The 15,267-nt window shown below is 37.1% G+C and overlaps 3 protein-coding genes across 4 annotated transcripts; 1 reads left to right on the plus strand and 2 right to left on the minus strand.

Annotated features, from left to right (window-relative positions):
- Positions 1 to 3,847: 3,847 nt before the first annotated feature.
- Positions 3,848 to 5,281, minus strand: LOC131664692 (putative inorganic phosphate cotransporter). Its single transcript, XM_058935990.1, has 2 exons — positions 5,132 to 5,281; positions 3,848 to 5,071 (listed from the first exon to the last, which is right to left on the minus strand). Exons 1-2 carry the CDS (start codon positions 5,279 to 5,281, stop codon positions 3,848 to 3,850), a joined length of 1,374 nt encoding a protein of 457 aa, XP_058791973.1.
- A 3,508-nt stretch (positions 5,282 to 8,789) lies between these two features.
- Positions 8,790 to 10,259, plus strand: LOC131664413 (COMM domain-containing protein 2-like). The gene is made up of 6 exons (XM_058935466.1): positions 8,790 to 8,984; positions 9,046 to 9,123; positions 9,328 to 9,410; positions 9,497 to 9,670; positions 9,757 to 10,045; positions 10,126 to 10,259. Exons 1-5 carry the CDS (start codon positions 8,918 to 8,920, stop codon positions 9,961 to 9,963), a joined length of 609 nt encoding a protein of 202 aa, XP_058791449.1. The 5' UTR covers positions 8,790 to 8,917; the 3' UTR covers positions 9,964 to 10,045; positions 10,126 to 10,259.
- A 1,202-nt stretch (positions 10,260 to 11,461) lies between these two features.
- Positions 11,462 to 14,846, minus strand: LOC131664412 (sialin-like). 2 transcript variants are annotated; one of them, XM_058935463.1, is made up of 4 exons: positions 14,195 to 14,846; positions 13,331 to 13,554; positions 11,662 to 12,883; positions 11,462 to 11,600 (listed from the first exon to the last, which is right to left on the minus strand). In XM_058935463.1, the coding sequence occupies exons 1-3, from the start codon at positions 14,232 to 14,234 to the stop codon at positions 11,669 to 11,671; spliced, it is 1,479 nt and encodes a 492-aa protein (XP_058791446.1). In that variant the 5' UTR covers positions 14,235 to 14,846; the 3' UTR covers positions 11,462 to 11,600; positions 11,662 to 11,668. The 2 variants fall into 2 exon arrangements, with proteins under 2 accessions (XP_058791446.1, XP_058791448.1); XM_058935465.1 differs by having other exon boundaries at positions 11,481 to 11,600; positions 11,657 to 12,883.
- Positions 14,847 to 15,267: the final 421 nt, after the last annotated feature.

Here is a 15,267-nt window from a genome sequence, read left to right on the forward strand (position 1 = left end):
GAGTTGGGATTTAGAGGTCAAGAGATCGAGGAATGGGTTTTAGAGGTCAAGAGATCGAGAGTTAGGATTGTGGGAGTAAGGGTTTGAGAGTTAGGGTCGAGAGAGATAGAGTTCGGGTGTTGGGATAGAGAGAGCAAGAGCTCGGGAGTTGGGATGTTGGTGCGAGAGTTCGAGTGTTAGGATTGAAATATACAGTGTTCTTAAGTTGGGAATGAGAGAGATAGAGTTTCTGGAGTTGCGATACAGAGAGTAAGAGTTTGGGAGTTGGGATTGACGGCAAAAGAGTTAGAGAGTTAGGATTTAAATAGATAGAGTTCGAGAGTTGGGATTGAGAGATAAAGAGTTCGTACGTTGGGATTGAAATATAAAGAATGTATAGGTTGGCATTAAGAGAGAGAGAGAGAGTGTTTGGGTGTTGGGATGGATTAGTAAAGAGAGATTGGTTAAGTTGGGATTTAGAGAGAAAGATTTTTGGAGTTGGGATTGAGAGAGCAAGAGTTTGTAGATTGGCATTGAGCGGTTAAGAGTCCAATGGTTAGGATTGAGAGAATGAGCTCGATAGTTAGGATTGGGAGAGCTAGAGTTCAGGAATTGGGATGGAGAAGTGAAGTATGTACTTTTTCACCATGATTGTAGCAAAACTATATCAAACTTTGATTAGCCTGAGTATGCACTTAATTATGAAAAATCTAAACTATATAAAAACAATTTCATTTTTTACCTTATTTTACTTCCTTATTTTATAAACTATTTTGTACTATTTAATTATTCGATACAAATACTAATATTTCATATATCACAGTTATCATAATTTAAATAATTATTTTATCCTCTAGTAGAATTTTTAAGAAAATTGTTAATAATTTTTATTTTTACTTACTTTTATTTAAAATGCGACTCCACTACACAAGGAACACTCTTACAATAATTTAACGGTTTAATAGCAGTCACAATTAGTATTTTTAATTACTTTAAAAGCAATCACAATTACTGGTAAAAAACGTTAAACGTTTTAAGAGAACGATTTTCAAACAAATCGTTATTAATCGATGACGATCGAACGTATATGTATGGATATTCAAATTTGTATTTTGTATACAATAAAAGAAATTATTACATAGAAATAAAGACAGATATATTTTAATATATTTTTATTGTCAAATAAATTATTTATATTATTAAAAATACATAAGTATGGAAAAATAATCAACCCACGTCGTAATGCCTATTCTAATTTTATTTTTTGCATCACCGCAGAATGACAGCATTCTGACTTGTATTATGCTCGCATTCTGACGGCACGGCGAGCGTCGCTTTTCGTGCGCCCACTGTACTTGCATTATGACGGCACGCCGTGACGAGCACGCGTGTGCCAGACCGTGCTAGCAGGCTGTGTTATCTGGGATAATTTCGTCAAATTGACGAAAAAAGTGAAAAATCTTGAAATTTCGACAATTTGATTAAAAATGTGTACAATTTTGAAATTACATCAAATATATAAAAATAGTGAAAAATCTTGAAATTTCGACAATTTGATTAAAAATGTGTACAATTTTGAAATTACATCAAATATATAAAAATAGTGAAAAATCTTGAAATTTTGATAAAATTTATGAAAAAGGTGAAAAATCTTGAAATTTCGATAAATTGACGAAAAAGATGAAAAATCTTGAAATTTCGACAAATTCACGAAAAATGTGAAAAATCTTGAAATTTCAACAAATTCACGAAAAACGTGATAAATCTTGAAATTTCGAGAAAATTACGAAAAAATTCCTTGTATAGACCTTTTAATACTATCGCTCTTAATGAAGTTTTTGTACAGCTGTATTTGTAGTTTAGTCATTTTTATGCAGACTGCTAATTTATACTTTAAAGGCAATTTTGATATTTTGATAGTAAGACATTGGTACGTCTAATAAGACATTTATTTACAATTGTGACTAACTCTCGTAATCTTTCTTGAGCTAGTTAACATTCTTTATCAATGGTGCCAGCAAGGTCTTATTCTCGAAGAATTGGAATTTCAAAATTTTTCCTAAATTCCTGTGAGACAAGTTTTACAATAAATTTTATATGCAAAATCAATTACTTACGTTCTTACGTACAGTGAATTTTTGTTTTCGATTGCCCTGAATTTTAAATTGATGTGATATCACTAAGTGAAACGTGGAACGAAGCCGAATCATTTAGCCGATGGATTGAAAACATAGCTAGAAACGGTACGACTATAGAAAAAGAACTTTTTGATTGAATGGTCGGATTCTCAGCATTGGACCGAGTCAAACCTTTGCAAAAGACTACGAATTTCAACTGGTTGCTGTTGTACTTATTTACAGATACAAATGATAACATGCAATCATTACAATCAGTTTCCATAAAACTGTATATAAAAAAAAATATTGGAATATTTTTGGAAATGTCGTAGGACAGTCTAATGAAGTTAAAAAAGAGAGATGCAATGTCATAATTTTTATTATAAATAATGATTAGGCTATAAATAACTCATATGTTAAAATATATACACATCGTTTAACTCGAATAATAACAAATTTACAATTATAATAATAGCATAAAACTAAAAAATTATTTCGAAATTAGTGTAGGGAAAAATTTTATTAGAATTAAAGGAAACGGAGAGATATGTACTCCATGCATACATTACGAGGGTGAATTCATGATCGAGCAACTCTTTCAATCTAAATCTTATTTAAAATTCCGATTTAACGTTGATTGTAAATGACGTCGACTTACAATTGCTTGAAATGTCATTAAAAATTCTAAAAATTTTAAGAACTGATTTATTATCATTTAAGGTCGTATATTATGACAACTGTTAAAAAATGATTACTTTAAAAAATAATACAATTAATCTTGTTTGATTTTGCTTGTTCGAAAACAAGATAGCGAGATTATAGGCGATATCTGTATAATTTGATAAAATTCCAATGTTAGATTGGAGTCACATTCCCTCAGTGGATAAGAGTGTGGGTACTGTGCAAAAGACCATGGGTTCGAGCCCCACGCATTTCAAAAGTCGTAAGGGAGAAAAGTCTATACATGCTAATAACTATTGGGAACCAAAACTAATGTGTACAGTGTACAGACACTTATAGTGTACCTCTCCAGCATTCTACATAAACGTAGTTCTTGAAGTAATAATAACAATAACAATAGCAATCAACAGTTACAATAGTCGTCGAGATTATTGGATTATTTGGAATTTATGACACATTTCAATCATAAAAAAAAATATGTAGAAAAAATATACATAATTTATTAACACTTTCGAAATTCTAATCCGTTGATTCAGCATAGTTTGAAATAATTTACAAAAATATAGTTTATTTAGCTCAAAAATAATCGAAAATTTCAACTCACCTCTCATTTGATAATTAAGGAATTAAATGTGATATAAATTTCGATTATTATAATTCGAAAATAGCTGCAAATAAATTATCTAACCAACTACTAAACTTTCAATGTAACCCCAAATACATACATCATTTGAGGCGCAGAAAACGGTAAAATTAAAGTTTAAAAGAATACAGACGCATTACAAAAATTAACATATATTTGAAAAAACAAACTTAACTTAACAAATTTACACTAAAAATATCGTATTTATAATAATATGTATAAAAATATATATTCTACATAGTTAATAACTTAACAATTGTGTGTAAAAAACTTTAAAGCAATTGTTATTAACTAAATTTTGTTTGTACTGTGTAAAACAATCAAATAAAATATACGATAAAAAAATAGATAAATTATACTACGTATACGAGAAAATGTTAAATGATATTGTCTACAAAGATTTTTTCGAAATGCGCGTGACAAATCGCTAGGAAATTACTTTGACTTGAACATTGTTCCCCGATTTTGCATTACTCGTTTGATTTCTTTCAAAGTTGGGATCGTTCCAAGGCTTGATTTCGGCGTTAAACCAAAAAAGATAGACAACATTCGATAAGACAGCAAACATAAATACAATCCAAAATACCAATCTCCATTCGACGAGCGTTGAGTTGGGTGTCAAAACACCGATGATATACGGCGTAATTATTCCCACGGACGCGGCCAATCCGTTTCCAACGGCCATCAGCGAACCCGCGTAATTAGGGCTCAAATCCAAGGGATTCATCATAACACTTGGATAAAGGCAGCCCATCAAAGTTATTCCAAACATGAATGCCACAACGACGAATGTCTTGTCGCACTCGGCGTACGAAGCCAGCACTAAAAATAAACCTGGACCCATAACAGAAACCGAGGCCAATAGTTTTCTGACGTTGGTCACAGACATGCACTGGTGCTCCAATAATTTGTCGTTGATCCAAGTGCTCACCATGGTGTTGAGCCACATGAACAAGTAGGGCAATGCCGAGAAAAAACCGTTGTTCTCCAGTGAAAAGTCAACGACGTTTCCCATGTAGATGGGCAAATCGCTGACCATGGCGAAGTATCCCCAGTTGGTGCCGACGAGCATGAAAGTGAATGCCCAAAACTCTTTGCACAGCAAGATATGCTTCCACGGAGCTGAAGGTAGTCTGCTCTGCACCTTCTCGGCTTCCAAGCTGCTTTCTAAATATTTCGCCTCTTTGTCGGATATGTAAGGGTGCAATTGTGGATCCTCGTAGACGAACAACAGCCAGAATGGGAACCAAATCATTCCTATCGCACCGAAAAAATAAAAGACAGAAGGCCAACCCATGCCGGAGTATTTGATGATTTGAGCAGGCGCGATGGTGCCGATGAATAAGCCTAGCAGTGGTCCGGCGTACACGGCATTTCCGATCTTGGTTCTCTCGGCGGGTGTCGTCCAGTGCGACACCATTGTGCTGGAAACCGGGTACATGCCAGCGTTGGCTATCCCCATGAGCACACGCGTAACTATGAGAGCAGTCGAGCCGCCCCAATCGACTGCATAAGGCGTGATGAAAGTCAGCAGTGCAGGCACGAAGATTGCCACGCCTAGGAGATGTTTGCCCCCGAAGCGCTCTGACAAAGACCCGTAGAAGCACTGGGCGATCGTGTAACTCCAGAAAAATGAAGACAGAATTACTCCCTGCGCAGACAATTTTTCAATTAAGGCCTGAGCACTCGCAACTTTGCATTTTCCTCGAACCTGCGTCCTGCTGTCCCATGGATAGCGTCGAGCTAACGACTCGTCCGCGCTGCGAAAAACCAATAACGTGTGATTAACCGAATTGGCACTATTCGAACTTTTGCAATTTCCAGTGTCCGAACTTCCTGATTCTTCGGTCGGTATTGCCATTTCAATTATAGTGATTGAAATAATAACTCTCAATATACTTCCTATACATAATCCTACACCGGCAAGAACAGTGAATATCCATTTTTGGGAAATTCCAGAGCCTGAAATAATTTATATTGCTAAAGTGGAATTCGTTCGAAAAGCCAGAAATAATATCGCCACTTTTTCTACTTACAACAAGATTTCCAAGATGATAACATTTTAATTTTTAATGAATCGCTATAAAGATACAGTTGGCATAACTTTATAGGCTTCCATTCGAATGCTAAATTCAAGGCTTTAATGGCTGGAAAGCAATTCTTATATTAACAGTATTTGTTACAAATTCATGTAAAAAGCAATTCAAAAATCAAACTTCCATTCTCACAAGCAAACTCACACTTCAGCGAATAATATTATTAAAATAATTAGAAACTTCTTTCAATTAGCTTACTCTCAACACTTCGCCTCTAATTCATATAATTCTGACACAAATTTTCTCTTATTCCTTTTAAATATTCTGTGCACGTTTACATTGCAGACAACTAATTCCTTTCGAAGTTTACGTGCGAATAATTCGTATTACGAATGCTTTTCTTTTTCAGATTGCGCTTTATTATCTTTTGACCCATATTGTTAAATCTACAGTGTGTCACACCTAATTAACTTGATTAAATCACTTAGATAAAGCTACTGGTTCTTTCAATGGTCAGTACCTACGTGACCAAGAATGCAGATTGATGGCATCGAAAATTGTGACGTTGGCTTATGTTTACATACAAAAACATTTTTAATTTATTGCTTTTCTTTAATAATACCATAAATTGTATCAATCGCATTGGAATCAGATCTTTGTAGATGTTGATACAATCGATGTTTCGATAATAACATATTAACATTATTTAACAATATTTATAACTGTTTTGATAAATTATCAATGCTAATCCGAATATCAATGTACGTGATCTCAGTGATGATAATTATTATATCATTCAGGAATTTAATGTACATATCATTTACATATAAATGTGAAGAAAATATGCTTAACTCATGTACAACTCAGAAATGGTAAGCTCGTTACAATACACAGATTTTACGAGAATACCGCTTAACGTATCACTTTTGCAAATAGAGTTTGATATTGATTGTTTTTTCTCAACGCATCGATGGTTGGTCGCTCAAGATTATCGCATAAATTTTATCTATTAGTCAATAATCAAGAAAGCTGGAACGATTCGAGCTCGAGCTTTTATGAAAAAATTAAATATATCAAGTATCTATACCAGCCAAATGATTTCGAGAAATTGCACGCAACACACAAATTGAAAAGAAAAAAACGGACATTTAGAAAAATCTTATAACTATCAGTCCAAATAACTCCGAGTCCTGACTGAGCCGAGTTTAACAGAAGTTTACGATAAAGCTTATACTGATATTTCGTGTGTAGACTTGGAAGATGTACAATGAAAAACGAGATATGTCGTTACTAAAAATCATCATTTTATTCAGGTGATGTATGCTATTATTTTCACCTTCAAGTAGATACCATTTCAGATTCGAAATAGCATTTTAATTACTTTCCCTTTCCTTTTTATAGAGGTACAGCTTCTTGTTCAACTTCTTTATAAGCGATATTTACTTCCAAGTCCTTGCTATTTTTAAAATCTATACATCGTTCCAGTCTTGAATTTCGGCACTGGCGAATAAAACGGAATAGATCGGTTATTACGGCAATGCCAAATACAATCAAAAATACTAGCCTTCACTCTGCAATCGCCTGATTTAGTGTTAAAATACCTATAATATAGAGAGTGAAAACGCCTCCGAGAGCAGCTAGTCCATTGCCAATAGCCAACAGAGTACCAGAATAGTTTGGACTCAGATTCAAAGCGTTAACTATCAAACTCGGATACGAGATCCCATGACCGTTATTGCCGAGAAGAATAGTACGACTAATGCTTCGTTGCATTCGATGTACGAGGCAGCAACGAGGAATCCAGCCAAACTCACGATTGAATTCATGGTAAACAGTTTTCTTGCGTTTGTCATGGACATCCACTGCTTTTCAATGATTCCATTGACAATTCAAACGCTCATGCCGTGACGATCCATTCGCCAAAGTACGACAACGACGACAGATGGCCATTGTCTCCTATGGATACTTTCACGATATCACTCATGTACTTGGGTAAATCGTTCACCACCGTAAAATAGGCCAAGTCGAGGCCGAAGAGCGTTACTGCAAAAGCTCAAGCTAACTTCGAGCATAGTATACGTTTCCAAAGTGCCGGAGCGAGTCTTTGACGCGACTGTCTCGACCAACGTTCACTCAGGTACTCGAGTTCCTCGTCTAAAATGAATGGATGCATTTCTGTATTGTCGTAGCACAGTAACATCTACAGCAGAAACCACATTATCCCGACTGCTTCGAAGAAATAAAACACGCCTTGCCAACGCAGATCTGTGTGGCTTATGATGATTGTCAGCACCATTGTGCCGAGAATCGTTCCAACCTCAGCTCCCGTCAAGGCGATCGTGCAGCATTCGTTCTTTCCGCTGGCGTTGTCCATTGGAATACCATCATGCTAGTCGCCGGAAACATCGAGCCACTGTTTATGCCCATGAGTACACGTAGAATTATAATAGCTGTCGAATCACCCTAGACGATAGCTGGTGTCAAGAACGTTAAAATGCATGGTATAAGAATGTCAAGTCCCAGAACATTTGCCGCCAAAGCGTTCGAATAGAGTACCAAAGGGAAATTGCGTGGCTGCATATCCCCAAAAGTAAGACGATAGTATTAGACCCTACAACAAATTTTATATCCTTGATTTATCACATTGAGCGTGTTGTTAGTTTTTAACATTTTATTGTTTGCTGCATCTATTGATTTAATGACTGATGAATTGTAAAAATTACCAGAGTGTATTCGTCCCACTCGTATTTTTCAGCATTTGGTCCAGTCACATTTTTTACTATCGCGGGCTTTTAAAATCAATACAATTGTCGTGTTTTTATTGCATTGTTTCTTTCATGGAAGGAACTATTTATGTGATAGTGATGGAAGGGATGACGCGAATACCATTGCCGATGGTCAAAGCCAGAAATGCCATTATGGTAAAAATCCATTTTTTTCCACATTTCATATTCCATATTCCTGAATAACCTATGGATAAAACATGATTTGTATTAAAAGTGCTGTTAAAATAATAAACAAAGTATTAAGTATAAAAGCTACGTAATAGAAAATTGATACTTAATTTAAATGATTTGTCAAGACGAAAATTGTATTGAAATTGTAATAAACAAAAAATATATCCTATATTTGAAGTAATAATAATTAATTGAGCAACTAATTATAAATTACGTATAGTAATTACAATATTCACATAATTTTATTCATAGCATAATTGAATCATGCAAACATTGTGATAATGAAAATTTTGTATTTACTGCCAATCAGTCGGCGTTTATATATAACTCTTTAAAAATGGTTACTTCAATAATATACTTATATATGCCACTTCTGCTTGGATACATCACACAGTGTATGTATACAAGGTCTGTATTTATCTACCCTGTTCTCATTTTATTTATTTTTATTTTAATGATAAGCTTGTAAAGTTTATTTATTGGTCAATTGAAAAAGTATTAACAATGTTGCCAAATTTGAATGTTGATCATAAAGAACACCTGTCATTTCTTACTGAGCAGTCAACACAAGGTATAGACATAACCTACATCGTTTATGTTTGTCACTGATTTAAATCTTTTATTTTTTGCAGTTTTACAAGACTTTGGTAAATTGGCCATCGACTACTTACAAAAAGGACCAAATTTTAAATTATATAGCGCAGCAGCGCGTACGTAACATATACAATCTTAAATTTAATAATAGATTATAGAGATTTTGTAAAACTATATTTCATAGCAATATTTTTCAAAAGAGTTCTATTAATTTCTTTTTTCTTTTAAAATAACTATATTCCTCAATTTTATTCATTTTCCAAGTGTATAGAAACAGCATGTACGAATAATTGAATAAAACATTTCTTTGAAATTTCCAGAAAAATTACAAGCTGAACCTCTAGTAATAAAACATTCTGTTGAAGCTCTTCTTAATCTTCTGTTGGAAGGTTGTAAGTACAAGGTAAAATTTATCTTCGATATAATAATTTTACTGTGACTTGCATTCTAATTTCAGTTTTATATAATACACGTTTAAACAAATTACAGCTTACTCAGAATGATTTTCGAGAATTGGTTAAAAGTTTGGGTTTTTCCAAAGAACAAGAAATCTTAGTCAGTAAATTATATACAGTAAAAAAAGAAGAATTATCTGAAGCTATTTTAAATTTTAATTTAAAAGTTCCTCAATACCACAATATGGATTGGAGGTTTGAAGTACAGGTAATAATTAAATAGAACAAATGTTTTTACATTATGTGCAATAATATAATTAGAACATTTTAATCATATTCTTAATATATTATCAGATAGCATCTAGATCACAACTTAATCAAGTCATTCCCATGGTGATATTAGATTTATGTTTAAAAAATACTTCTGATTCGAATGAAGTAAAACACGTGCTATTACAAACAGATCCAAATAACTTGTTGCATTTGACACGAGAACTTGAACAGGCAGTCCGAGAAGGTTTTAGTAGACATATAAGACGAGTTGGTAGGATTATAGAGTAGTTTTTTATAAACAGCTTTTATATTCAATAGTTAGATAATCAACACTTCCACAGTTGTAGCTTTTATATCGGTAAACGAAAAGGTATAATTTTAATTATTTGCGAATGCTGTGAAATATTTGTTATTAAAAAATAGCACCGTAATCTATATTTTATCCTACAGTTATAATCCAAATTAAGTTCATGCTTATGATCAATTTCAATTACTTGAGCTTAATTGAAATAATAATAAAAAAGAAAATTACATCAAATATTTTTGAAGCTGACAGAAGACTGAATTGTTACCTTGTAACTTTATATCTGTTACATTTAGTTTCTTCTCTAACTATTTATATTGATTCACTTCACTCATGCACAACTAATTAAACTGTTGATATTTTTACGCTTACCAATAATCAATGAAAAATTATTTGATTATATTTTCAATGTAAGCATTATTCTATTATATAAGGTTTTCATCGTATAATAAAACTACAATAAAAATAAATTCAGCGTTTAATTTTTAAAATCATTTCGATAAGCTCGTGTTCTTATTTAATAGTAAGTACTAGTTAGATAATGAATGCCCCATAAATAGTGTTACATAATAATAATAATAATGATTTATATGAAAATTAGTTACGTTACTTACAACAAATTTTCCAGGCCGATAACATCTTTTTAACAATGAAAATCGCGTTCAATAAAACTTAATTACTCCCAGTGGCAAGGTGTTCAGTAAGAGATAACATTTTGAAGCAATACCAGTGATAATGATAAGATATTGCCATAATAAATTTACGCCATTCATTATATTTATTTGAATGGATTACAGGAATAACAAAAATATATCATCAAATATAAACGAACAATATTCGTGCATTTTGACAAGTTTATGCTTTAATCATTATGTAGAAAACTTGGGTTTTCATGATACAATTATTTATAACTTATAAATTTGAGCAATAAATGATTATCGTCATTACTTTCCTTGTCAATATAATTTATTATATGTACACTTTGAAAACCTCATTAAGTTATTTGCGTTGACTGAAACTGATAACTTATTTCAATTATTTTTACTGAATTTGAAAATTTTTTAAGTGTATGTCTCAAACTTTATAAAATGTTTTTACTCTTTTTTTACCAAAATAGATTTTGAATATCCTGAACAATGAAAAATCTAGAATATCTAGATGATCATTCAAAGTAATCTTGTATTTGTATAATATTTGACATTTTCATGCAAGTACTTGTATTGGTAACAGCTTACAATAACTTATAAAAATAGGAAGAAAATATTTTATTACTGTTTCAGATCATGCTAATTTCATTTTAACTTGAATACGTTTCGATATAATAAAAAAGTAGACTTTAGTTGTATTATTTGTTTAAGAATAAAAGCATCACGATAACATGAAATCGCGCTTAAAAGCCTGAAATGGTGATCGTAGTATAGAATTAGCAATTAATTCGAGTAGAGTAATAATTTTATAAACAATAATCGACAATATTGTACGGAATATTTTAATTTAGAAAGAAATACTCCATTCGTAAACACAACAGCAAATTGTTTCTCTACGTGTAATTAGCGCTGGCGTGCGTATACGTAGAGATATTTATTAAAAATGAACTTTGTTGCACAACGGCGCAGCTTGTCTGTAAAATATTTACAAATCAATATCAGACACGTTCTAATCTGAACGATCACATACATTACCGTTTCGCTACGTCGCAATTTCCTCCGCGTTATTTTTATTTGTCTTTCTCCTCTCCTGCTTAACGAATTCCGGATCGTTCCAGTACTCGACGTCGCCGCTGCCGTGAATCAAAAATATTATGCTCGTAGTGATGCTGACTCCAAAGACAATCCAGAAAACCAGTTTCCATTCCGTCAAGGTCTGATTGGGCGTCAAGACTCCAACGATGTAAGGCGTAACGATTCCAGTGAGAGCAGAGATGCCATTGGTTAGCGCCATCAGCGTGCCGGCGTAATTGGGACTCAAATCCAAGACGTTGACCATGATGCCAGGCAAAGCCGTGCCCATCAGAGTCATGCCAATGGTGAACATCACGACGACCATTACTCGATCGCATCCAGCGTAAGAAGCAGCGACGATGAAGATGGCCGGACCGATGAGCGCTACGCTCGAGCCGACTTTCCTCACGTTAGTCATGCTCAGGTAGCCTCTGGCTATGACCCAATCGGCGATCCACGAAGTCAGCAAGCTGCCCAACCACATGCACAGGTAGGCCAAAGACGATAGGTAGCCGTTGTTCTGGATGGAAAACTTGAGCACGCTACTCATGTATTTGGGCAGATCGCTGACGATCGTCAAGAAGGTCCAGTTGTGACCGACCAGAGCGACGATGAGCGCCCACAGCGGCTTCGACGCGAGTATGTGCCGCCAGGGAACCGGCGGTGGCTGCTGATGAGTGTGGTCGCTCAGTCTCTCGTTCAAGTACTTCACCTCGCTCTCCGAGATGAACGGGTGCTCGCGCGGATTGTTGTAGCAGAGCACCACCCAGATCAAGAACCACAGCACGTTGACGCTGCCGAAGAAGTAGAAGACCGCCGGCCAGCCGGTCAACGAGTAGCGCAGTATCAGACCCGACACCGTGGTCGCGTAGACGGTGCCCAGCGGAGCCCCGGCGTAAACGAACGAGCCGGTCTTCGATCTCTCCTCCGGTGGCGTCCACTGCGCGAGCATGACGTTCACCGCTGGGTAAGTGGTCCCCTCGCCGAGGCCCATCAACACGCGCAGGACTATCAGGGCCGGCGCGCCGCCCCAGTCCACGGCGTTGGGGGTCAGCAGAGTGAACACAGCCGTCAGAAGGATGCCTATGCCGAGGGTATACTTTCCGCCGAATTTCTCGGCCATCATGCCACCCGGCAGATGAGTCAACACGTAGCCCCAGTAGAACGACGACAGGATGATTCCCTGAAAGCCGCAAGCATCCGTAATGTCGAGGCAGCGCGTTGCGTCTCGCGGACCGACGACGAAGTCGTTAAAATTCATTCGCGGATCCTTATCCAGCGCCGATGTGTTTTGTTTAATTAAGATTGCGATTCGGCCGATTGCCGTGACGGAGACGAAGCCACTCAAGCCAATTGATTAAAATTAAATAGCCTGCGAATTTCAATTGCCGATCGACAGAGCGGCTGCGCATCGCAGATTAACCGATTTATGTAACGAATGTCATGGGTTAAATATACTTTTCCTTTTTTCACCTTGCCGCGCACGGCGCAACCGTTTATTGCTTTAACGACGCGAGCATCTATTAACTCTTGCGATAAAAGCTTGCAAGGCTGCGCCCGCTGATTTATCGAGCGAAAGTGCAATTCGCAGCCGCGCTATTATTCCTTTTTCGCGCATAGCCGACTGTACCTGAGTGTATTCGGTCCATTCGTAGCTGCCTTTATGCACGGCGGTTGCGTTACCGCTCGACGTAACGTTGACTTGACACGCGTCGTCCCTCGATTCGGTCGCATGCTCCGTAGGCACTGCCATTTCCGTGATGCTGATCGACAGACAAGCTCGCATGGCGTATGCGTTGAACAGGCCCAGAAAGCCCATCAGAGCGAATATCCATCGTTGGGGAATATTTATGCCTAATGAGGAATAATTCTTACACAAGTGCTCGTCGTCTTTCCAACGCGTCTCGCTTGCAACTTTAATCGTTGACGCATCAACGATGTGTTATCGATCAACCTCGTCGCGCTTTGTAGTGCCGATTGCAATTCGTCGATTAATTAGCTGCGTTATCAAAGTTTCTTTTCTCTAAATACGGTGGACAATTATTAATAGTAAGTCGTCGCCATTAACTTATCAGATGCAAGCGCTTGCGTGCAGGAATACGATTGTAGATCGGTTAGTACACTAGACATTTCAATAATTGTAAGTAAATAATGAACGGCCGACATCGTTGCGTGGTATGAAAATAATTTTGAACGACACAAGCAGCCAACGAGATCTTGTCTGATAGCGTTTGAATGCATTGGTGACTCGGTGGCTATTTCTATATTGAGAGCGATGTCTCTTTTAGAGAATTCTATTTTGGCAACAGGCAAGATAAGGCGGAGCTCGATGCAACAATGACTTATCCGGTATCGTGGTAGCGCGTTAACGCGCTTACAAATCATTGCTCGAGCGCGGCATTTCATTTTCAAAAGAATTAGGAGAGCCTCCTTTGCCAAGCATGAAACCAAGTTCGAATGCACCGATGAATCGCCAGAAAAAGTATGTACTTACAGCATGATCTCCACGCGTCCAACGCCCACTCGGATCGCATCTTTCGACCGGTATCGCAGTGCAGTCTCGCAGAGATCGCGCCGAACGTCGTCAAATATTGAACTTGAGATACTCGGAACAGATGAAATCTCGCGTTAGCGCTTCGCGGACGAACGCACGTCGTGGCTCGGTAATTTACGCGCTCGCGCCAGCCGGCGACCCGCTACATTTCAAAGAGACAGTCAACAAAGCACTATACCCGCGACCCGCGCGACTGCACCGCGCCGCCAGATGCTTGCCGATGCCTCGTCTCAGCTGTTTAAAGAGCACGACGCGCGCGCGCGCGCAACCGGGCTTGTGCTCGTCGCACCTTTCGCGCTTGCGATCAAAGCGAGCGGAAGCTCGAGCGCGTTAAAAAGGGAAATCGAGCAGCCACCACTCCGCGCGGCGTTACTCGCATTGGCGCCAGCGACGTTACAAGCGCCGCGCGCGCACTCTCGAGCGGTGTCGCGCGATTTTCCGCGGCCCGCCGACGAAAAGCCAGTCTGACGAGCGTCCAGTTCGAGCTCGGCTGAACAGGCACAGAGCTCTCATATAAATAAGAAAACCTGCACTCGCGCTCGATAACTTATAGCAGGCGAATTATTGCGTGCAGCGAAAAAGGCAGTCAGAGTGAGAGAGAGAGAGAGAGGACGCGCGCTTAGATTGTGCATTCACGATTGGATAAAATGAGCTTGAAATATTCAACATTTTATTAAGAATTTCGCCGCGCCTCTTGCGTCACCCGAGCATACTCAACTTCATCGAACGCGTACATCCGAGTTTCTTTTTCTTTGGCATGGCCGGATGCCATGCTCAATAGAGTCGATATTATGGTTTTAGAGGGATCCTCTTAGACGACCAAACTTACGTCGTTGAATAATAGCGTAGGGTCCTTGTTAAAAGACGTCGCTCGTCGTGTGCCCTCCACTTTCGGGCACTCCTCGTGCAATTTAATTCAAAGTTCTTAGTTGCTACCACTTGATAAATTTCGAACAATTCTTTCTTTTAGATCCCTTTAAAAAATACACCTATGCACGCGCACACGGATTTTC

This window comes from Phymastichus coffea, unplaced genomic scaffold (genome assembly GCF_024137745.1).
Source record: "Phymastichus coffea isolate CEN01 unplaced genomic scaffold, Cenicafe_Pcof_1.1 PCOF00044, whole genome shotgun sequence".
In the NCBI taxonomy this organism is placed as follows: domain Eukaryota; kingdom Metazoa; phylum Arthropoda; class Insecta; order Hymenoptera; family Eulophidae; genus Phymastichus; species Phymastichus coffea.

What these genes read in the sequence shown, in the direction of transcription:
- LOC131664413 (XM_058935466.1), top strand. Translation starts at nt 8,918, where the DNA reads ATGTTGCCAAATTTGAATGTTGATCATAAAGAACACCTGTCATTTCTT. An exon ending in TACTGAGCAGTCAACACAAG is followed by an intron (nt 8,985 to 9,045) that starts GTATAGACATAA and finishes TATTTTTTGCAG; the next exon opens with TTTTACAAGACTTTGGTAAA. An exon ending in TGGAAGGTTGTAAGTACAAG is followed by an intron (nt 9,411 to 9,496) that starts GTAAAATTTATC and finishes AACAAATTACAG; the next exon opens with CTTACTCAGAATGATTTTCG.
- LOC131664412 (XM_058935463.1), bottom strand. Translation starts at nt 14,234, where the DNA reads ATGCGATCCGAGTGGGCGTTGGACGCGTGGAGATCATGCT. An exon ending in GGACGCGTGGAGATCATGCT is followed by an intron (nt 13,555 to 14,194) that starts GTAAGTACATAC and finishes ATTCCTCATTAG; the next exon opens with GCATAAATATTCCCCAACGA. An exon ending in AATGGACCGAATACACTCAG is followed by an intron (nt 12,884 to 13,330) that starts GTACAGTCGGCT and finishes TGCGGCTTTCAG; the next exon opens with GGAATCATCCTGTCGTCGTT.
- LOC131664692 (XM_058935990.1), bottom strand. Translation starts at nt 5,281, where the DNA reads ATGGCAATACCGACCGAAGAATCAGGAAGTTCGGACACTGGAAATTGC. An exon ending in CATGGGACAGCAGGACGCAG is followed by an intron (nt 5,072 to 5,131) that starts GTTCGAGGAAAA and finishes TTGTCTGCGCAG; the next exon opens with GGAGTAATTCTGTCTTCATT.